This window comes from Squalius cephalus (assembly GCF_949319135.1).
Source record: "Squalius cephalus genome assembly, chromosome: 3".
Taxonomy (NCBI): domain Eukaryota; kingdom Metazoa; phylum Chordata; class Actinopteri; order Cypriniformes; family Leuciscidae; genus Squalius; species Squalius cephalus.
In genome coordinates, this window is record NC_137124.1 from 58,535,086 (window position 1) to 58,558,818 (window position 23,733).

The 23,733-nt window shown below is 36.1% G+C and overlaps 2 protein-coding genes across 3 annotated transcripts in view; both read right to left on the bottom strand.

Moving 5' to 3' along the window:
- Nucleotides 1-14,688, bottom strand: part of slc22a31 (solute carrier family 22 member 31) — a 35,953-nt gene extending 21,265 nt beyond the window's left edge. Inside the window, exons 1-3 of the mRNA XM_079865004.1 lie at nt 14,168-14,688; nt 7,778-7,881; nt 3,393-3,547 (exon numbers count right to left, since the gene is read on the bottom strand). Coding sequence (XP_079721130.1) covers nt 3,393-3,547; nt 7,778-7,881; nt 14,168-14,557 — 649 coding nt within the window. The 5' untranslated portion in view covers nt 14,558-14,688. The remainder of the gene's footprint in view (nt 1-3,392; nt 3,548-7,777; nt 7,882-14,167) is intronic.
- Nucleotides 14,689-18,357: 3,669 nt separating this feature from the next.
- Nucleotides 18,358-23,733, bottom strand: part of ankrd11 (ankyrin repeat domain 11) — a 145,772-nt gene continuing 140,396 nt past the window's right edge. For both annotated transcript variants that reach the window (XM_079864978.1, XM_079864977.1), the window contains exons 10-13: nt 23,312-23,410; nt 22,815-22,958; nt 22,624-22,716; nt 18,358-20,206 (exon numbers count right to left, since the gene is read on the bottom strand). In XM_079864978.1, the coding sequence (XP_079721104.1) occupies nt 20,021-20,206; nt 22,624-22,716; nt 22,815-22,958; nt 23,312-23,410 (522 nt within the window). In that variant the 3' untranslated portion in view covers nt 18,358-20,020. The remainder of the gene's footprint in view (nt 20,207-22,623; nt 22,717-22,814; nt 22,959-23,311; nt 23,411-23,733) is intronic.

The following is a 23,733-nucleotide window of genomic DNA, read 5'->3' on the forward strand; positions in this document are numbered from 1 at the left end:
TCGTCAATAATATAGATATTAATATAAATGTCTTTACTGTCACTTCTGATCAATTTAATGCATCCTTGCTGAGTCTACAGTGCTATGCATAAGTTTAGACACCCATACTAAAGTTGACTAAAAAGAGGAATAAAAAATCATCTTTTGGAAACTGAACTTAATGCCTTAATTTAAAAAATTAGGAAAAATCCAACCTTTAAGGACACCAATTTTCTTTGTGAATGAATAATGTATCGTAAATAAATAAATGTTCTTCCTTAAAATACAGGGTGCATAAGTTTGGACACCCCTATGTTAATGTCCCATAGAGGCAGGCAGATTTTTATTTTTAAGTTTTTTTTTTTTTTTTTTTTTAGGATACTATGCATCCTGATAAAGTTCCCTTGGCCTTTGGAATTAAAATAGCCCCACATCATCACATAGCCTTCACCATACCTAGAGATTGGCATGGAGTACTTTCCATAAGATCATCTCTCAATGCAAATCACACCAGCTATTAGGCTAACTGAAATAAAACCATGCCAATCTCTAGGTATGGTGAAGGGTGTGTGATGATGTGGAGCTATTTTAATTCCAAAGGCCAAGGGAACTTTATCAGGATGCATAGTATCCTAAAAAAAAAAAAAAAAAAAAAAAACTTAAAAATAAAGATCTGCCTGCCTCTATGGGACATTAACATAGGGGTGTCCAAACTTATGCACCCTGTATTTTAAGGAAGAACATTTATTTATTTACGATACATTATTCATTCACAAAGAAAATTGGTGTCCTTAAAGGTTGGATTTTTCCTAATTTTTTTAATTAAGGCATTAAGTTCAATTTCCAAAAGATGATTTTTTATTCCTCTTTTTAGTCAACTTTAGCATGGGTGTCTAAACTTATGCATAGCACTGTATATATATATATATAATCTTACTCATCCCAAACTTTTGAATGATAGCGTATCACAATTTCCACAATAAATTAAGCAGTAAAAACAAAATAATCATAAATGTTTCTTGATCATCAACTCATCATATTAAAAATGATTTCTGAAGGATCATGTGACAATCATTTGTAGCAATTAACCATAAACATCTTTTCAAAAACAACATTGTTAATATTCTTTCTGAAAACATCTAACAGCTGGTCACATGTGCTGTTAATAATGTGCACTTCCAATCCATAACACTATTTAAAGTGTACAAAAAATAAGTATTTTTAAGGCATTTTATAATTATCTGATGTCACATGTGACACTGAAGACTGGAGTAATGATGCTTTGATCACAGCAATGAATTACACTTTACTGTATATTCACTTTAAAAAAACAAAACAAAAACCACAATTTTTACAATATTTCTGATCAAATAAATGAAGTCTTGTCGAGCAGAAAATAATTCTAACATATTTCTTTATTAAACTAAATAAACGGGCAGCTACAAAACCTCTTTCAACACTGTTATTGTAAATGTGGACAACAGAAATGAAGAATGTGTCTGGGCATCTGACGGGTCGTACAGAAGAAAGAGACGTCGAGTGTGTGTGTGTGTGCCTGTGTTTACACACACACAGTTTTCCGCGAGAGCTCACGAAACGTTTGCGTGTTCTGGCTGACACACACTCTCCAATAACAATCACAGGAAGTGCAGGACAAGAACACGGACTCTTTACGATGGAAAGAACTGAGATCTGATCTTCACACTCTCACACACACACACACACACACACACACTGAACTTTCCTCAGCCGACTAAAAACACACTGAGATAGAAGAAGTGAGATAGAAGTGGAATGCTGTTCCGTCACGGATCCAGAACAACACTCCTTATCAAGAGCCTCCTATTGATCAAGAACATCTGCTCACACACACACACACACACACACACACGAGAACAACACTCCTTATCAAGAGCCTCCTATTGATCAAGAACATCTGCTCACACACACACACACACACACACACACACACACACACACACACACACACACACACGAGAACAACACTCCTTATCAAGAGCCTCCTATTGATCAAGAACTGCTTACACACACACACACACGAACAACACTCCTTATCAAGAGCCTCCTATTGATCAAGAACATCTGCTCACACACACACACACACACACACACACACACACACACACACACACACACACACACACACACACACACACACACGAGGCATATCTACTCGTTCTTCAATATTACTATCGTCCATATTTTAGAATATCAGTGTTGAAAGAGTTTCCGTGTCTTTTCTTTCACTTTATTTCGTTTTAATAAAGAGTATGTATTGTGTGTATCAGGAATATTATCATTAACTAAAACTAAACCAATTAAAAACATTTCTGTTAAATGAAGAAGAAAAAAAAGCTGAAATAAAATATCAAATTTAGTTGAAATTAAACTAAGAAATGTTGCCTTAGCAATAAACTGAAATACATGTAAGATGGACAAACATTATTCACTGGAAATAAATAAACATGAAAACCAGCTACAAATTGAAATAAAAATAAGCTTTATAAGCCTAAAAAAAGGAATAAAACGACAAAAGCACAAAATCAAATGACTAAAAATTAAACTAATAAATAAAAATGAACTCGAATTCAAAATATTTATAAAACTGTAATAAAAACTAAAATTACACTTGTATGTTTGAGATTCTAAAACTCCAATTTATATTTGGCTATTTTCATTTAAAAAAGCTTAAGATTAAAACTAATGCTGTCAGTATTAATCACACCAAACATTCAAGTTTTTAATATATTTCTATATTGTAACAATTTCAAATTTAATCTCCAAATGAATGTAGAAAAAAACCTATTTTAAATATTTGTTTAATGTACAATCTTTTTATGAAAATACTAATCTCTATGAAACATTTTTAGCCATTAATTATAGCCATTCCACATTACAGTATAATTGAAAGCAATCAATTTAAAACTTTATAAGGCTTTAAAAATATAACAAGTTTTAATTTAAGTGAACTTATCTTTACATGAACCCATTATAATAAATGTCACATGTCCCTGCCCTTCATTATACGACGGATCATTTCCCCCGTTGTCCCCGTCAGACCGGTTCATATGTTTTACTTGTATTTTATGGAAATTAGAGCCAGATGGACAATCTCGAGTAGTTTCATTAATCTATTGTGACACGTAATCTAAGACTTCAGGAACAGTTAAAGGGAAACAGCACTTCCTGTTGTGTAGATGATTGTAGGAAGAGACGGACACTTAAAATGATATATTTGCATAACCAAATCTTATTAAAATATTGACCTGGAGTGAACAAGCAGTTTCCAAAAGCACTCGTGCACAGCAAACAGCCTCGAGTGTCTCAGAGCCTCACAGAGCTTATATTATCAGCTGCAGATTTGAAGAGGTCATGTGATAAAGTGTACTTGCGTGCAATGTAAGACGACAGAAACACTCCGGCTAACGTCGAGCCCTGGCAGAGCCGGAGAAACGGGAACGCCGAAGGACTGTTAGAAAGACAAGCCATGATTCCCAGCAGTCCAGAGAACACCACTGACAGCAGCAGCGCACAGCGACGGCCCAACCTGAGACACACACACACACTTATTTATTAAGACCACTTAATTGTGTGTTAACGTGTTAATTTAACATAAAATCATACATTTATTCAAATGACGACTCAACCTGAGACACACACACACACTTAAGTCCACTTAATTTTGTGTGTTAACGTGTTAATTTAACATAACATAAATTAAGTGGACTTAAGTGTGTGTGTCTCAGGTTGAGTCGTCATTTGAATAAATGTATGATTTTATGTTAAATTAACACGTTAACATACACAATTAAGTGGACTTAAATAAGTGTGTGTACATTTATTCAAATGACGACCCAACCTGAGACACACACAAACACACACACACTTAAGTCCACTTAATTGTGTGTTAACGTGTTAATTTAACATAAAAACATACATTTATTCAAATGACGACTCAACCTGAGACACACACACACACACACTTAAGTCCACTTAATTGTGTGTTAACGTGTTAATTTAACATAAAAACATACATTTATTCAAATGACGACTCAACCTGAGACACACACACACACACACTTAAGTCCACTTAATTGTGTGTTAACATGTTAATTTAACATAAAAACATACATTTATTCAAATGACAACTCAACCTGAGACACACACACACACACACACACACTTAAGTCCACTTAATTTTGTGTGTTAACGTGTTAATTTAACATAAAAACATACATTTATTCAAATGACGACTCAACCTGAGACACACACACACACTTAAGTCCACTTAATTTTGTGTGTTAACGTGTTAATTTAACATAAAAACATACATTTATTCAAATGACGACTCAACCTGAGACACACACACACACTTAAGTCCACTTAATTGTGTGTTAACGTGTTTGTGTGTTAACGTGTTAATTTAACATAAAATCATACATTTATTCAAATGACGACCCAACCTGAGACACACACACACACACACACTTATTTAAGTCCACTTAATTGTGTATGTTAACGTGTTTATTTAACAAAAACAATTTGCTATTGAAATGACGACCCAATCTGACACACACACACACATTTAAGTCCACTTAATTGTGTGTTAACATGTTAATTTAACATAAAAACATACATTTATTCAAATGACGACCCAACCTGAGACACACACACACACACACACACACACACACACACACACACACACACACACACACACACACACACACACACACACACACACACACACACAGAGGGTTTTTTACAGCCTAGATCATAATTTTTTACAACTCACTCAAGTTATCATCTATTAGGGATGCAGGATATATCGTCCACCATATCGGTATCGGCCGATATATGTTCATTTTTAATGTTATCGTTATTGGCCTGATAAGAAAATCTGTCCGATATATTAAAGCCGATAAATAATGTATTATTTCCTCCAGCTGAGACTCTTCAGATTCACACCGTTCAACACTCGCTTGAAATATGATTGAAATCACTTTAAAAAGGAAAATACAGTAAAGTGCAACATGTGCTTTTATATCGGCTACATAAAGTTATCATGAGAACATCATTATAATAATTGTGTGCTTGAGACGTGGACTTTAATGGTGAGACTTTAGTTTTTATAATCAGGCTCTAAAAAATTATATAAAAATTTGGATTTTAGATTTATCTGCCAATATATCGGTTATCGGCTTTCAGATATAAAGAATTATCGGTCAAATTTTTCATATCGGTGCATCCCTAATATCTACTGAAAGCTTTCTTGGGAAAGTCGTTTCATCAACAGTCGGATAGTTGTTAGATGACAGAACGATCCATTACATGCAGTTGTTCCCCTCACAGCCTCGTTTTCGTTGCCGTCAGAAATGAAATACGGCTCTACTCTTTCTGAGATCGACGGCATCCAAACCCACGAGACTTTCACATCTGTGAAACACAAACCTGAGAGATTTCCGTCCCTCCACTGAAGGAGCTCTGTGTTTATACGTGAATTAAAACCTAAATCTGTTCATCATATAAACTAAGCGATCGTGTTCCTTCAGAAGACTTGGATTAAACCGCACATTAATCATATGCGTTGCTTTTAACATGACTATAGGAACTTTTTGAAGAAAATCAAAGCATAGGTTTGGACTTTCCATGGAGGCACAGAAATCTCTGTGGTTATAATAGAAATATCTGCACTTGTGTTTTGAAGAAAATTTGCTATGACATACGGGCGAGTAATTGATTATAGAATTTTTATTTTTTAGGTGGACTATCAGTTTAACCCTTGTGTTATGTTGGAGTTCTGTACACTCTCCTTATGGTTCGGGTCAAATTGACCCTAATTGGATTCAATATACTTCCTCAAAAAAATCACACTATGAAAAACAACAAAAATTCAGGTACAAACTGTAAACTTTTAATATCAACATTTGTCAAATATTCCAAAAAATATATATCTGAAGATATGATTTAATGAAAATGTTTTTTAACCATTTTTTAAAACTGTTTTGCTTTGACAAAATTTGAATATACATTATATTTATATATATTTGCATATACAATTTATATATTTATTTATTTTTTGCTTAGAACATCATAACTGAACAATTAATCAATTATCTGAGCTCATTTTTCCTGCTGTCTATGTCGACGTCTCAATATATTTCAGATATCTTGAATATATAAATGAGAGCTTATTTTACTATCTGTGTCTGTCAAAGATTTTCATTTGTAATTTGCAATTAATTCTGAACACCATGATTTAGCTTTTTCAAGTGTGTTTGGTTTGGGTTAGAGCACTTTTAGATACACTTACACTTTAGAAGTGGAGTTGATGCCCTGACATACATAAAATAAATGTTTTTATTTTGTGTCTGTACAGTTGCTTTTGAATAGATGCCTATGATGGTCAAATTGACCTGCGAACATCACAAACGTAATAGTAATTTTGTTTGTATATGTCAAAAACTTTGCATGCATGTTCATGATGATAAATGTGAAAAAGTCACAAAATATCAAGAAAAAAAAAAAAGGTTTAATATTATTTCAGGTAGCTTGAAAAAATAAATGATAGGTCATTTTTACCATCTGTGGCTGACAAAATAATTTTATGTATTGAAATAAGTGTGGAAAACCAAATTTTTTAGCTTCATAAGGTAGTAAAAAAAATATATAACCAAGAAATGTTATTATTTTGGGTCCGTACAGTTGCCTTAGAGCGTTAAAATATGCGGGTCAAATTGACCCGTGAACATCACGAAAGTAACAGTAATTTTGTTTGTATATGTCAAAAAACACCAGCATGTTGAAACTTTGCATGCATGTTCATGATGATAAATGAGAAAAAGTCACAAAATATCAAGAAAAAAAACATAGGTTAACCAGTATTTCCAACAACTAGAAAATCTAAACGGGTCAAATCGACCCGCAACATAACACAAGGGTTAAGTCATTTAATTAGATACAATATCAAACCAAGTGGACTTTTAAAGAAACATGAGCACACTTTTCAAGTAAAACTTTACAGAGGTTTATTAGGTAGTAAATGATACGACATCAGAGCTGCGTGTAATAGAGATCACAATTCTGAACAGAAATTTTTTTATTAAAATAAAATAAAAAGGTATTTAAAAATGTTTAATTGATTAGAATGAATATTTAATGAGTGATCCAATGACTCACTCATGGATACATCACTTTTTTCATTACTGGATGAATCAGCGTTTTTGAACGAATCTCTTGAATGAATGATTCAGTGACAAATACATTTTTAAGTCTCTTGTCGCCACCTACTGGTGTAACGCTGTAATTTATACAATTGTTATTTGAAGTGTTAATTTACTTTCAAAAGTCATTTCCTCTATTTTGATTGCTACATAGACATCAGTGTTTATATCTGAACTATAAACTTTTATCCCAGTTGTTCTGTGACTATATGAATATTTAAAAGACAGAAATAATGATACTGTGTGATTGAAAAGACTGTTTGTGAAGCTGTTTCACATCATGACAACTGTATTCCCTGTCATTTAGGAATAAGATCACATGGGTGTTTGAATCGAGATCACGACTCCGAGATTTACTGGAGATTTGCTTGTCATCCACTAATAACCACAGTAGTTCACAGAAGAAAGTGCAAACACTTTCTAAAAGCATCATTTATTTGCACAAGCCACTTGGGTTTGAAGTTTTGCATCTATTGCAATGAAGCTGAAACATTGAGTAGTAATACTTTGATGACACAAGTATAAAAAGACAAATAATAATGTAGAAGACGCACCAGTCGCAGATGGAGCCGAGTAAGATGTACCCGAGGGTCCAGCCGGTCATGAAGCACACGTGCTGGAGCGGGATCTTCCAGTAATCCGCACACACGAGGTTCCACTGTCAGCATGAGGAGAAAGAGACACGCTTTCAAACAATCAGCTGGAAAAATCAGGTAATGATGGCTAGAGGTCGACCGATTTTTTTACATAATCGGGATTGGCCAATATCCAAGAATAGCAAGCCGATTATTAGGCGGGCGCATCTGTGGGCAGCCGAGTGTTGTTGTTGTTGTTGTTGTGGAACACGTGTTCGACACGCCTAGGGGTGTGACGGTTAGTATATAACCGTGAGACCGACGGTTATAGTCGAACACCGTCATTAGATCTCTATAACCGCCAAAACCGTGTTATTAAAATATTTTTTACAAACATTTTTTATCATAGAGAATGTTTAAACACTAATTAAAAACAAATGTTTACAGTCTGTGTCATTAATGGTCTACATCGTTTCCAACTGTATTTGATTCTTTGCCAAGTACCCCCTTGACCGACCGCCAATCATTTGAGATAGAAATAAAAGCTATGATATAGCCTAGTGATGTGCCATCATTATGAGATTTATTAAACAAATGAAAAACATTTGCAATAATAAACATTAGCAATGAACATTTGCAATCGGGAGACATGATTTTTACCACTTAATGAAGTTTTGATTTGTAAATCGTCAGACATGATTTTTACCACTTCATTAAGTTTTGCTTTGTAGAAAGCCTTTCTTTAAAGTAGAGATGCACCGATTGATCGGCTGGTGACCGGAATTGGCCGATTTTCACGTGATCGGCCGTAACCGGCGACCGGCCGGTCAGTCTGACAAATGCCGATTTTATGCCGGTCAAATGCACCCGGGCGCCGCATGATTAACATCGCGCAACATCAGCATCACACGTGCACACGGAGCACATGTAGAAAACCTCTTGAATTACGTCCGTTCAGACCGCAAGCGCGTATTTTTTTTCGGCGTGCATGTTAATTCACAACGGAAGCAGGAGCAGCGTTTGAGCGTCGCGAGCAGTGAAGCGCGTGTTTCGGCGCCGAGTCTATTTGCTGCACTGCTCACGCTCAATTAAAGGGAAAGCACACTTTTGATGGAAAATAGCCTAAATAGGGTTTCACAAAAAAGTGCCCAAAATGCACAGAATTTGCGTGTTTTAACAAGAACTGGAGTAGGCTATGTCAGAAAAGAAAACAAAGACTATTATTTATAGAAAATGTACCCATTTAAACTTGTTTTATTATTCAGTTTGTACAAGTGATTGCAATGGGCCTGTGTGTGTGTGCTTTGAGAAATATCTTAATACTGCAAGGCTATATTTATTTTATTTTTTATTTATATATTATTTTATTGCCATTCCCTGTTTTCATACAGACGTTTTGTTTGCTAAATACATATATATATATATATATAAAATTATTGGATATTGAATGTGAAAAGGAAATGGTTCTTCCACAACACTGCACTTTAGATGTGTGTGAACTATGCAAATTGTAAAATGTTTTATTACAGAAATGATATAAAATAAATATTTGTGTGTGCTGTAAAGTGGTTAGAAAAAATGAAATCGGAATCGGCTAAAATCGGTATCGGCAGGTCAAACTTACTGAAAAATCGGAAATCGGAATCGGCCCAGAAAATTGTAATCGGTGCATCTCTACTTTAAAGCGAATTTCGTTTTGTACAAATTGTATCTTAATTTTAATAAATGTTTTATCAACCAATTGCATGTATTTAATAAATATAGGAGACAATATAACCGTGACATGGAGGCGCCGGTGCGCCGCGTTCACTTGCATTGCATTGTGAAGTTGAACTAGAGCGCATCTCGTCGTAAATGAATGAAACTCAGCGTAGGCCTATGCCTCATACATTAGCATTAAATATCTTTGCTGTATCCTTTATAGAACAGACAAGGGCTTTCTTGCGGCTCGCATCAGCAGAGCATTGCATCGTCCATAGACCGCAAAACAATCAGCGGATGGTGGGCGGGTGCGGCTTTGAAATCTGGTCAAAAAACGTTGGTGCGGATGATGAGTTTTGTGATGCGGTTGCGGATGAAATAATACCCCATCCGCGTATCTCTATTGATAACAACATTGAACACTACACAAATATTAATTTTATTCAAACTAAGTTGTCCTATAACAGACGAACCCCGCCCCCCGGACGACGGTTATGTTACGAACCGTCACATTTGACTCACGTCATAACCGTCATCACCAATTTCTGAAACCGGCACACCCCTAGACACGCCTAGAGTCATTTTAGTATAGGCTAGTGAAGTATAGGCTATAGGCTAGTGAAGGACTGGCTTTGCTTTGCTAGCGTCGTCATTGCTAGGGTTGGGTAGCTACAGACAGACCCGGTGCTAATACGGCACTGTTGCCTTAAAGGAGACATATCATGCTTTTAAATCGTTCCTTTTTACATATAAATCATACATTTGTAGTCTATATAAAGCGGAACTGCAATGCTTGGGTCTGAATTCCTCATTATTATAGCTCCACAGGCCCCTTTTCTACCCCTTTTCTGATGTGCGTCTGAGAGCAACTCGTTTTGGTGCGGTCTCTTTAAATACAATTGAGACACTTCATACCCCGCCCCCTCTCCAGGATGCAGAGGTTCAACTCCACCCTGTTCGGCCATTTTTGTAGTTTGATAGCAGAGATACGATTATCTAGCGGCACAGAAACTTTTTATTCACACGTTATTAACAAAATGTCAACAACGGAAGACTCGTCCAGCCAGCCTTACATGTTCGAGCCAGAGTCGGAGCCGGAGCGAGATGAAAATGAAGACGAACCTGCAGAACAACGTCTTCATATGGATGTATCGCAATGGTGTGTTACTGTATTTACACATGAAACTTTGGTCTTCCGACCTTTTACCACCGTGTCGATTTATTTTGATTAATATGTGCGAGGGAGAGAGAGCAAGACAGCGTCTAGTTTGGAGACGGTGTCTTGTTTACACTTTCGCCTGGCTCCGAAGAGAGAGAGTGCGCGCGCGCGATCGGGTCTCTCTCTCTCTGCTCGTTCTTTCAGTTAAACATGCGCCCTGTCACAAGCGGAGCAGTTCATCTACATTAGACGGTGTAATGAAGCGTGTGGGTTACTACATCCAACAACCGAACATTTTAACTTACCCTCTCGTAACTTCTGCATCTTTTAGCTTGGACTACAAAATCACAGCGAGAAATAAAAATGGCGGATTGCTCGAAGTGTTGGGCTGGAAGTCAATGTCCTTATTTGGCAGTTCCACTGCAAATACTGTGACGTAATAGTTCACAAAACGTCATAGATAACAGAAAAATCGGAACAGGTTGAAAAATAAGGCCAAAACAGAATATAAAGATATCAACGAAACACCTGAAGAGAATAATTTAAACTTTTCTGTACTTCTAAACACTCCAAATATACAACAAAATGCATTTAAGGGCTAAAAAAGTGGATTTAGCATGATATGTCCCCTTTAACGACCGTTATCTACCGGACCGAATATCAACGCGGATGCTACTGTTATGCCTGTGCTTCTCTTGGATGCTCTGAAAACGGACGTTAGAATAACAGAAAGTAACATCGCTTCGCTGCATGTGACGCTAGTCAGCAGCTAACTTTAGCATACCGTTAGCTAGTAGCTGGATTAAACACGGTTAAAATGCTGGCCAAACAGTGTAAAGTGTGATTGTATTTGTAGACTTTTAATTTAACTGTACAAGTGCAGATTGGTCAAGTGTTCAATAAAGGTTTTTGTTGAGAAATCTTAAGTAATTATTTGTGTTACATTTTATCTTTCAAATAGAGCTTAAAAACAAGCACATATCGGCCAAAATAAATCGGCAGCATTTATCCGGAGTTCAAAAAGATCAGCATCGGCCTGAAAAACAACATATCGGTCGACCTCTAATGATGGCCTATAATGGGCGAGATGTTTGTGGAAGATTAGGGGTGTACCGATGCCCTCACGACTCGATACTGAACTCACGATACGATATTATTGCGATACTCCAAGACATGTGTTAAAAGGTTAACATATGATTAAAATGCTAAATTTGGTGTTACATTGGTGTGTAAATGAATATTCTTGGACTTGGTGCTGAAACCCAAAGCACAGGACAATAGAGACACCAGAATAACAATATTCATGATTCTGAAGATGAAAATACTGAATTATTTTATATGAATATGCTTGCACTCTTTCACTGACTAGATATATTTAATATAATGTAGGCACTTTATACTGGTAACAAGAAATTTGGCATTATCAGGTCCCATAAATATTCCCCCATTGCATTATTATACATTATATTCAACATTAATATAGTAGTTTATTGTAGTACTGACACTAAAACTCTGAAAACTTTCATTTTTTTCTCACACAGTAATTTTAATTATCCACGATACATATTTGTCACTTTCCACAGTTGCATTTTGTATTGCGATATATTGTGACACCCCTATGGAAAAGGGCTCTACCAAGCCAAAATTAGCTGATCAACCATCCAATAGACCAGCTAATGACTATAAACCACCAGTTTCAACCATTTAAAATAGCTAAAACCATCAGAAGACGAACTTTGAGTTGGAGATTACAGTAGGGAACTTAAATGTAATCTGAAAAAAGGTCAAAATTAAACATCACTGACACTCACTATTCTAATAATGTCAATCGAATGTATTAAAATCAATGAAACATTTTAAAACTCCAACTTTCTCGCCAATCCAAACACCCACTAAATCTAAGGAAGGCTGACTATGTGTGGCAGCGACTTTTTTATTATATAATCAACTTCTATTATTACATTACAGCTAATGTGAAGCCATGCAACTCCAGTTTTTACATACTTTCCCTGCCTTGTTCTGCTTCCAGGAGGATCTTCCTGCAAACTAATCCATACAGATTTCAGGACACGTAAAAGCTCTTATTTTCCATCGTGGAAAAGGAAACATATTGCGAGTCAAGGCCTCATGAAAAGCTCTTTACTTCCTGTTAAACAGGAAGTCCACTGTTCCCTGAGCTTCAAGTGATGACTTCAGGGTCTCACAGATTAAATATGACTTCACAACCTATAATCTTAAACCATAAACCATTTGGTTAGTCAACAACAACACGAACAAAGCTGTATTTTCAGACATGTATTGCAGCCTGTTATGAATATCAGCAGATTTTACATGTTTTATTACTGGACCATGATGGTCAATTATGGTCAATACTAATCTAGCCTGACGAGTATGCATATTAAATATGACCATTATTTAAATTTAGGAGGGATCTGTAATCACAGACATCTATTGCAGAGACTTCTATTGTTGTCTACAGGCAGTTATACTATAAACAATAACAGAAAACTTTCTACATTTTCATAAAACCAAACAAACAAAACTACAAAGTTTATTTAATTATTTACTTACAAATCAGGACTTTCGCAAAAGATGACAAAATTTGTCCCCCAAATGATTAATCATGAATGTGGTAACAGTTACTATGAAATATAGCCTAATATTGTTATCAGTGTTCCCTTCATGTCGTCCTTTTGCATACTTTTTTCTCATTTAAAAACAAATAAATTAATAATCATAACAATTGAAACACTAAAATTCATAAATAAATTAGCCAAATTCATATCTAGTGTTAAAAAAAAAAAAAAATTATATGTAAAGTACGTTTAGACCCGTCGCGTACATACTTGAGTGAACTCAGTGTTCGGTTCGATTAAAGTTCGATTCGCATAATAACGGCTGGGTTCGCATACTGACGGTTGGTTTCGCAAACTGATTAAATAATTAAACATCAATAAATTAATAATCATAATATTAACCTTCTTTAAAAAAGTAGACTAATTAGGGTCGACTTCTTAAAACGTATTACGTTCAGACCCGTCGCGTCATAACTAGAGTGAACTCACAGTTCGGTTCGCATTCTGATGATTCGGTTGTTCGGATATTAACGGTTGGGTTCGCATAATAAATAAACACCTATAAATTAATAATCATAACATTAACCTTCTTTAATAAAGTAGACTAATTAGGGTCGACTTCTTAAAATGTATATTATTGCGTTCAGACCCGTCGAGTCATAACTAGATGTGAACTCGCAGTCGGTTCGCACACTGACGGTTGGGTTCGCATAATACTTAAACATCTATAAATTAATAATCATAATATAAACCTTCTTAAATAAAGTAGCCTAATTCGGGACGATGGTTTAAAACGCATGTTAGCGTGTTTAGACCTATGGTTTAGACCCGTAGCGTCATAACTTGAGTGAACTCACTCGGTTTGAATACAGTTCGGTTCGCATTCTGATGATTCGGTTGTTCGGATATTAACGGTTGGGTTCGCATACTAACCTCGGTCACTAAGTTGTTTTGTAGTCCCGCGGGTTTGGCGAACTCCCATCCTACAGTGCAGGGCACCGTGTCCCGCGGCGCGCTCCCCGTGAAGTTGCTTGTATTCAGCGGGTACTTGTACAGTTCGCAGTGACTGAACCCGGAGCCCTTCAGCCACGGGACGGTGAGGTTGAGGAACGCTTGCCTGGAGAGGTTCCCGAGCACGGAAGGCGCTGGGAATAACGCCAGATCGGGTTTGCAGTGGTAAGACTCGGGAATCAGTGTGAAGAAAACATCGCTGAAGAGATTCAACGAGACAGCAAAGTTCGGGAACCAACTGAAAAGCGTTACGATCCTGTTGTATCGCCCATATCCACCGATCTGAGGGTAGATTTTAGTTTCAAACTCCATAACTAGAGTCCTTATCGAGGGAAAATGCTGTTTCTCACAGACATCTCAGCCTGTAGCGATGGGAAATGAACGGCTGTCCACAAACACACACACACACACACACATACTGGGACTCACGGATAGTGACGTAGCACAGGGAATGGATTCATTTGAGCCAATCGGTTCATTGGGAAGACCCTTGTCATAGATCCGATTCACTGATTCTTTTCTTCTTCTTTTCGCTCAAGAGTTCCTTATAGTTTCATTTTAGTCTCGAAAGTTGTTCATCAAGTTGCGGTAAATGTTAAATTGTTCACAACATGGTTATTGTTATCAATAAATACTAATCATTATTAATAAGGTTAGCTTTTTGTGTGTGTTTGTGTTTTCAAACACTACAGATCACGAAAACTATAAATATAATTACAATGATAACTATATTATTAGCGATATTATGCCGTTTTAAAGCTCCTGTCACTTTAAATTTAAATGAGCTCTTCGGTGTCTGGTGGATTCTGATTGGCTGTCATTTGTTTTTATCGGGTGGAAAATCGTTATGGAAGTGATTCCAATGATATTGTTTCTTTGTGCCGTTTTCGTTATAATTGTGGTGTGTCTTTTGCTATTCTTTCATATTTATTACGAATATCTATATATTTTTATCGCTATAGTCCGTTTAGATTGAGTGATATAAATAGATTTTGACCGAATCGACTCAAAAGAATCAGAAGTCCAGCCTATGTTTCAAAAGTAACACACAGTTACAAATAATGTAAAGGATAGTCACTATCTATTCAAAGCCGAGCCAGCTCGTAAGTTCCAGTAAACTCATGTGGAGTTGGTGCAATTTTATTCTGTGTGTGTTTCGCTTTATGTTTAATAATCCTGTCCTTCAAACTAAAATTAGAAGTATCATATTTTTACAGTTGCGCAAACATGACAAACCCACAATGACTCCGTATAAGTCTACAGTACACACTGTATTTCTAAAACAAGTCATTATTTACTCAACTAGTTGTGTTTATTAATTTGGGTTTGATTAATTTTTTTTTTTTTTGTCATTTCATATTTCATGATAAAAAATAATAATAATCTTAGTGTCAGTGAAACCCAGGTTCTAATTGTGTGCATGATAACCTGGTTAGTGTTAAATTAACCATTTCTTTATAGGCACATTATGCACTTGACAACAATAGACAACATAGAAATATGTATTTTTTTAATAGTCAAGATTAAGGAATGTCCAAAACATGAGAAATATACACCCTTTGTGGAGTTGGACCAAAATGTGCTACTCAAATATTTTAGTTTGTGGGTTAAAGCTATGATGTGTCGAGTGAAATATGACATTTGAGGTTATTTTTGCCATGCAAAATGTTATCAAATGATTGACATTCAACGTCTAAAAAAATAGACTTTATATCACTTTGGCTCCCTCTTGTGGCAGATGTGTGGTATTGCAGCTCTCTCAAAAAAAAAAAAAAAAAAAAAATCACAGAAGCCAAGTCATTTCAAAAATTTATTTACGAACATAATCTCTGAGGAACAACAGCAGTTCTCGCGCTCTCTGTACATGCAAGTGTAGAAAATAACAATTTAGAATTTTTCCTCTCCGTTAATTTTTTTTTTTTTTTTTTTTTTTAGTTTCTCGCTTTTTGGATCGCAGGATATCAACACAGCTAAAGAGGTGAAAGTACTGGATCTCTTGACAGCACTGAAATAGCATCAACAAACCCCTTCCCCCTCCCCCATAGCTGCTCCAACAATATGTACACAATTCAACTAACATTGTACAAATAAAAAAAAGATACATTGTTACATCACCGGCAGCGAGTGCGACACGTCTCGTTGCTGTTAGAATCTCACATTCTACGCAAGTTTTGGACTAGTACAAAGAGGAGGGTGCAAAACGTCCTGGAATATTATTTACAGCTATGTACAACGTCTCGTTCACGCATTACAAGAGGAAAATTTACACAGCGGAGACCTTCAACTCGAACATACCACAGGTGTCAGAAAGATAATAAATAGGCTATTTCTCACTATTTATATAGAGTTCAACATGTGTTTTAAAACAAAGCTTGAAATTGTGGCTCCACACCTAATCTATCGTATCTACATATGGAGTAATCAGTAATCCGTGTAATTATTAAGAGGTAATGTGTTGCAGACAGAGGTCAGGCCAAGCGTGTGTAGCGAGATGAAACTCGCGACTGAATTAGTGGATATAATCAGGTTATATTTTTGGATCGCATCACAATTTCAAGCCTTTTAAAACTGAATCAGTTGTGGGAGAGGACACACATCTTGTAAACAGGGGCTTAGTGATGATACAGAAACCATTGGGGCGCAAAAGTGCACCGAATAACATCAAAAGCACTTGATCTGGCGTTTCATTGCAACACAAAACGAAAGCACTGAGATCTGAACGGGAAGATGTTGAGTTTGTAGGGATTGTGTTGCGGAGACAGTGACACCTGTTGCACCCAGACTCAATGCACACATACACAACTGCGTCATGTGGGATCTTCACAGACTCACAACCACACATGAAAACAAAAGATTGAAAGGTAGAAAGAAAAGGAAATTAAAACACTATAGCCTGGATGGTTAAGCAAACGTCACACAACCTCACACTGATGTACAGGTAATGAGAAAGGGTAAGATATCAAAACACATTCCCCCCCCCAAAAAAACCCCAATATCTAATAATTAAAACTTTGTTTTTTTAAAAAAAACTAAAAAACTCTTGCACTATTCCCCTCTAGGTTGACTGATGATTTCTAACATGTACTGTAAAGATGGAAACGGACCAAATATAAAATCAGAGAATAATTGACATTGGTGCATAAAAAAAAACAACAAAAAAAAGTAAATAAATAAAATACCGTGATTAACAAGGATGTTAAATATCTAAAAAAAATAAAAAAAACAGTCAGCGAGCCCATGTATGCAAACAGTGAGTCCAAGAACGGAAGTGTGTGTGTGTGTGTGTGTGTGTCATAAAAGTCCACATCACGGACAGGCAATAAAAGTGACCTTTGAAGAGTCACGAGTTAAAAACTCAGTTGCTTCGGGACTAAGAAAAGAAGTGCGGATTTGATTCAGAATATTTAAAGCGGTGAAGGAGAGAAAAGCTGGAACTAACGACGAGAGGTGATTAAAGGAGAACTCCGGTCAATTTTAACATTGAGCTCATTTTGTTGTAAATTTGGAGTGCTGTCAATACAGAGAACAACGACAAAAATCGGTGTTGCCTACACCGTGTTATCCTCTTTTTAAAATTTGCACCCTGTTGACTTCAATGGGGCAAGTTTTAAACCTGCTTTTAGCCTCTTAACATCCTTGATGTGTCATTACAAGTGCACAGGTCATGTGAGTGATTCCTTCAGAGTGAACACGAGTGAGTCTGACTGCAGTAGATGCATGATCATAGGTACTAAACCAATGCGCGTGAACTCGACAATCGATTACTATGGACTTTGACCGAAAACAGGATGTAAACACAGGTATTTGCGCTGGCTTAAATAACATCATTTTTATTCATATCTTTCACATCTACTGCAGTCAGATTCACCGTGTTCACTCTGAAGGAATCACTCACATGACCTGTGCACTTGTAATGACACATCAAGGATGTTAAGAGGCTAAAAGCAGGTTTAAAACTTGCCCCATTGAAGTCAACAGGGTGCAGATTTTAAAAAGAGGATAACACGGTGTAGGCAACACCGATTTTTGTCGTTGTTCTCTGTACTGACAGCACTCCAAATTTACAAAAAAATGAGCTCAACGTTAAAATTGACCGGAGTTCTCCTTTAAGAACGGGTGTAGTAGTGCAGCGGGCGAGAGACGCACTGAAAACACAAAAACTCCCATGATTACAATGTGTAATAATAGATTCAAATGCGTACTAATACAGTTCCTGGGGCGGTTTGTGTATTCATCTCCAGATCACTATCCTAGCTATGACTTGTGCAGCTTTAGATAGGAGAAAAATAAAGAAAAGAGACGTTAACTGTATAAAGGCATTTTCTTGGTTTATACTTTTTTTTTTCTTTTTTTTTAAAGATATATACTTGTGTAATAAAACGATGAATAATATACCTCTACTATTCTTTAAATAAATCCATAATCACTCTGCTACATCTGAAAACTATGATCGTGGCCCTGACAGAGCGATCAGGAGATGATGAAGATGATCTAGATTTACTTTGGACAGAAACCTTAAGGACTATTGCATGAAAATACTGACGATGTGTTCAACTTTTGGCCCATGGGATTATGGGAAGGGAGGTGATGTGTGTGTGTGGGGGGGGGGGGGGGGGGGGGTGGGTGCTGCCCGAAAGTGAACTGTACATACAATGATAACTTTTATTCATTTATTTTCTTTTACACTTAACTGAGTGATGTTACAGTACATAAGTTATTTACAACTGTGCAGTAATGTGTGGCAAAATAAATTATCTAGAAGGCAGCGAGAATACATTGGTTAATGATTATAAAAAACTGTACATCATTTACGGAATACCTTTTTTTTTTTTTTTTTTTTTTTTTTTTTTTTGCAGTTTTTTGCAATTTTCAAATTTTTTTTCCATTAAACTAATGTTGGCTCTGTAGTGTTTTTCAAGTCACTTCCTCAGAAAGGGAACAATGAAATGCCCGAGTAAAAGAAAGACATAAACCAAAAACAAAAAAAAACAAAACAAAGAAGAAGTCCTCGTCTCTCGTGATTTGTGACAGCAACATTTGCTCTTACATTATTAGTCTTTTTTTTTCCTTATGCACTTTGTTTAGAAACCAGGCGTGGCTTCGGGGCCCATGCTTTTAATCCAGCATTTGGGACCAAATGCACTGTCGTCTCCGTAAACCGAACGCAGTTTCTCCTCATTGCTCGGCGCCGAGCTGTCCTGAACATGGGCCTGATCCGCAGGAAAGCCGTTCTTTCCACCGCTTTAGCATTATAGACTCGGGTCCAAACGAGGAGAAGCTATGCTAGCGCTCCCGTCGCACTCTTTTTGTGTCCTGCACATCTGTCCCGGTGTCCACCAGTGCCGTCTGTCCTCTTGTTCTGGAGCACAATAGTGGATGAACCCGTCTCAAGCTTTTTTTGTTTGTTTGTTGTAACTCAGTATGGGCTGGGACGGATAAAAAAAAACCCTGTCCCTTATGTTCGCCCGAATAACCCACGACAGGAGGTTCAAAGCAGTTTCGCTTTTTCAAATCCCAAACAAAAGCATAAAAAACTTGAGGACAAAAGTGCAAGTTGTGTGTTTTTCCTCTCTCCCCCGTTATAAAAGACGAACGGTTCCTCCTCGGGCAGGAAAAAGGATGAGTTTTACCTTTTTTTCTCTATATAATATATATTTCTCTCTTCCTCAAAGAATCTCCTCAAACCGGCTAGCCCTTACCGAACTTTTGTTTGATGTCTCTTTGATAGATGGTTAATGTTAGACCGAACTCTCAGAGTCTGAGTGTGTGTCGTTGTCACGCGGGCAACAGTACGAAGTCGTCGTTGACGTCGACCATCGGCACGTAGAAGGAGGGAACCTCGTTGACGCACAGAGACTTGTGTCCCGCGGGGTCCAGCTCCTGTACCTTGAGTTGCCACTCCATCCGTTGCACTGCGTTCAGAGCCGCGGCCTCGTGTTGCTGGCGCATTAGCAAACACGTCTGTCGGGAGAAGACGCTCACGGTTAGACTTTGGGAAATATACACAGGCTTGCACATTTAAGGGTTAAAATGACTTGAAGAGCTGTTTCCACTGAACATTCATACATTGGTATTTTGGTAACACTTTACAATACGGTTCATTAGCTAACATGAACTAAGAATGAACAAGCATTAATTCATCTTAATTTACTAACACGGTAAAATCAAAGGTTGTGTTTGTTAACATTAGTTAATGCACTAACATGAACAAACAATGAACAGCTGTATTATTATTAACTAACATTAACAAAGATTAATAAATACTGTAACAAATGTATTTCTCATTGTTGGTTAATACATTAATGTTCCACTGAACATGAATGGCTGTCATTCATACATTATGATTTTTGCACTTGGCGTTATCATATGTTCAGATCTATCTACCGAAAATATATGCAAAATCGTGCATATTTAATGAGATAATGCATAATTTGCATAATTAAACATACAAATTTCAAAAACTTGTAATACATTTTTTTCATATACTTGTGTAAATAATCAACTGAGGAAGTTTCATGGTGATATCTATTATTATTATTATTTTTTTTTTACCCTATTCACCTGTAGTGTCTCGCCTTAAATTTGTAAAACAGGGTTTTTGATTTGAGGCTTGAGATTGGCTCGGGACATTCCTATATGGAAGTATACAGATTATATCTGGCCATCTATATATATATGCATAACTATACAAAGATGTCTTGATGTCTCAGATAGTCTGACGGCAGATTAAAATAAACCGTAAATAAACTTTTGAGTGATTGGTTGCAAAAGTGGCATCAAATATGCTAAACACGGAAGCATGTGTGACGCTTTATTTTTTCTTACAAAAAATGTTACAAAAAAACTAGGGCTGTGAAAAGATTAATCGCTATTAATCGCATCCAAAATAAAAGTTTGTGTTTAAATAATATATGTGTGTGTACTGTGTATAATTAAATTTGTATATATAAATACACACACATGCATGTATATATTTGAGAAAAACTGTTATTTATATATAAAAAAATTATACTTATATATAATATAAATTATATATAAATATATACAGTATATGTATGCAAATATTTCTTAAATATATACATGCATGTGTGTGTATTTATATATACAAAATAATTATACCAAGTACAAACACATATATATTATGTAAACAAACTTTTATTTTGGATGCGATTAATCGCGATTAATCTTTTCACAGCCCTAAAAAAAACTAAATATATCAGTTGCACACTAGGGGGATTAATGTAGATCTACATAAAGATATTGAATCATTTACTAATTTAACTGCTTTTTGCTTCATTGAAAGTCGAATCGAGTCCATTACTCCCTTAAGGCGAGACACGGCAGGCAAAAACATCGATTTTCATGCAGTGGTCAGTTTCGAGATTTTGGGCTAGTTTACTCCTTCAATATGTGTTCTTTCAAGCTGCTATAAAGATAAATATATATTGAAAATATACATTAAGATGTTTATTTTATTACATTTTGTTTACTTGCGGCAGTAAGTTTCTCCCGAATTTACCAGCGACACGCGAGATCCGCCTATTTACTGAAGTCTGTCATGACCGGTGTCATTGTAAAGCTCTGAGTCTCCTGCACAACGCTATTTAACCCAAATATGGGCATTTCCTTGCTGTCAGTAACCAATCGTGAATGTCCAAAGGGGGATTTAAAGCTAATGACGCAATCTCATTTAGAGCGATTTAAAACTTTAAATGCCGTTTTTTTTGTCATTCTCCAGTACAAACATCTCAGCCTATGTACACCAAACTCTCCAGTTATACACTTAGCAGTATTCTGAAGATATGTTCAGAGGGATTTGTTAATAAATCATTCCTGGCCTGATTTATGTGACATTTTAATTAAAAAAATATGGTGAAAATCGATTTTTTTAAGGCTATGGACAGTATATTTTGATTTCCTAGGTAATGAAAGCATATATCCTGAATTTTTTTTTTTTTCATCTTGTGTGTAAACAATATGAAAAAAGATTTATATATAAAGAAAATATATGCAAAATCGTGCATATTTAATGAGATAATGCATAATTTGCATAATTAAACATACAAATTTCAAAAACTTGTAATACATTTTTTTCATATACTTGTGTAAATAATCAACTGAGGAAGTTTCATGGTGATATCTATTATTATTTTTTATTTTTTTTTTACCCTATTCACCTGTAGTGTCTCGCCTTAAATTTGTAAAACAGGGTTTTTGATTTGAGGCTTGAGATTGGCTCGGGAAATTCCTATATGGAAGTATACAGATTATATCTGGCCATCTATATATATATGCATAACTACACAAAAATATATATCTATGTGGGTACACACACACATATATATATATATATACATATAAATAAAACTCCTCCTCACCTTCATGCGGTCGTACTTATCATCCACATCTTGAATCCAGGAGATAAACTGCCGAGCATTGAAGCGATCTCTCACAGACTTGTTTTCGTCCCCCTGGAGATCAAGATTAGTTAGAAATGTAATCAAATTTACATTTTCGTTGGCATTGTAACACCTTTAACGTGTTAATAATAGCTCAAATGAGGACTCACCTGGCTTTCTGATGGCATGTTGTAGACTTCTGAATCCAGCAGCATTGTGCACGCACTGAAAGGGACGGCCTGATTTGCGATTGTTCTCGCTGCTCTGCAATGAACACGCAGCACCTCCTGCTCACAAGATACAATAAGCTTCTCCTGTAAGGGAACATAAAATCAGAGTAAGACTAGGCATCCAACTGATCCATTGATACCCTTTGGGCATTCATCTAGTAATCAAGGGACAAAGCTAGTAAACAGTCTTTCGAAATGATCATGGTCTGCAAGTCACAATCAGAACATCAGAAGAAAATGAGATGAAATGTTGCTTAGTTGACATGTATATTGCAGATAACTTGCTGTTCTATTACACAAAGCCTTTGATGAATCAAAGGATTTGTGCCGTGTGATCATTACATGCTAACCGGGTGACTTTTGAAGTGAGCTCAGTGAGTGGAGAAACCAAGAATAGAAAATAAAAGAAAGACTAAAGGCAAAGACTAAAGGTTTACCCTCTCGATGCTGTGCTGCAGTCTTAGTTTTCCCCGAACCGCCTCTTGCTGTCTGAATAACTCCTTCAGGGGCTCCGACAAAGATGGGGGTGGAGCAATCTAGGATAGTAGGGAAAATAGTTTAGAAGGAAATCTCTACATCTCAACAATGGAAATGCATTAATGGAGATATACTGTGTTTTAACCAATGCATGATGTCCAAAATCTTGCTCCATATAATATATTAAATAGTGGTGCAACCGATCACAAAAATCACAGTTCGGATCATTCACGTTTTTTGAGCCACGGATCAAAAAAAAATTTCGGATCAGCAAAAAAACAAAACTGTGGGGTGACTTTGCTTTTCATTTATTACTTAAAGCTTAGCAGAACTTAAACTTAAAGCTGAAAACTGACAAACATCCAGTTTCTTTCTCAACTCA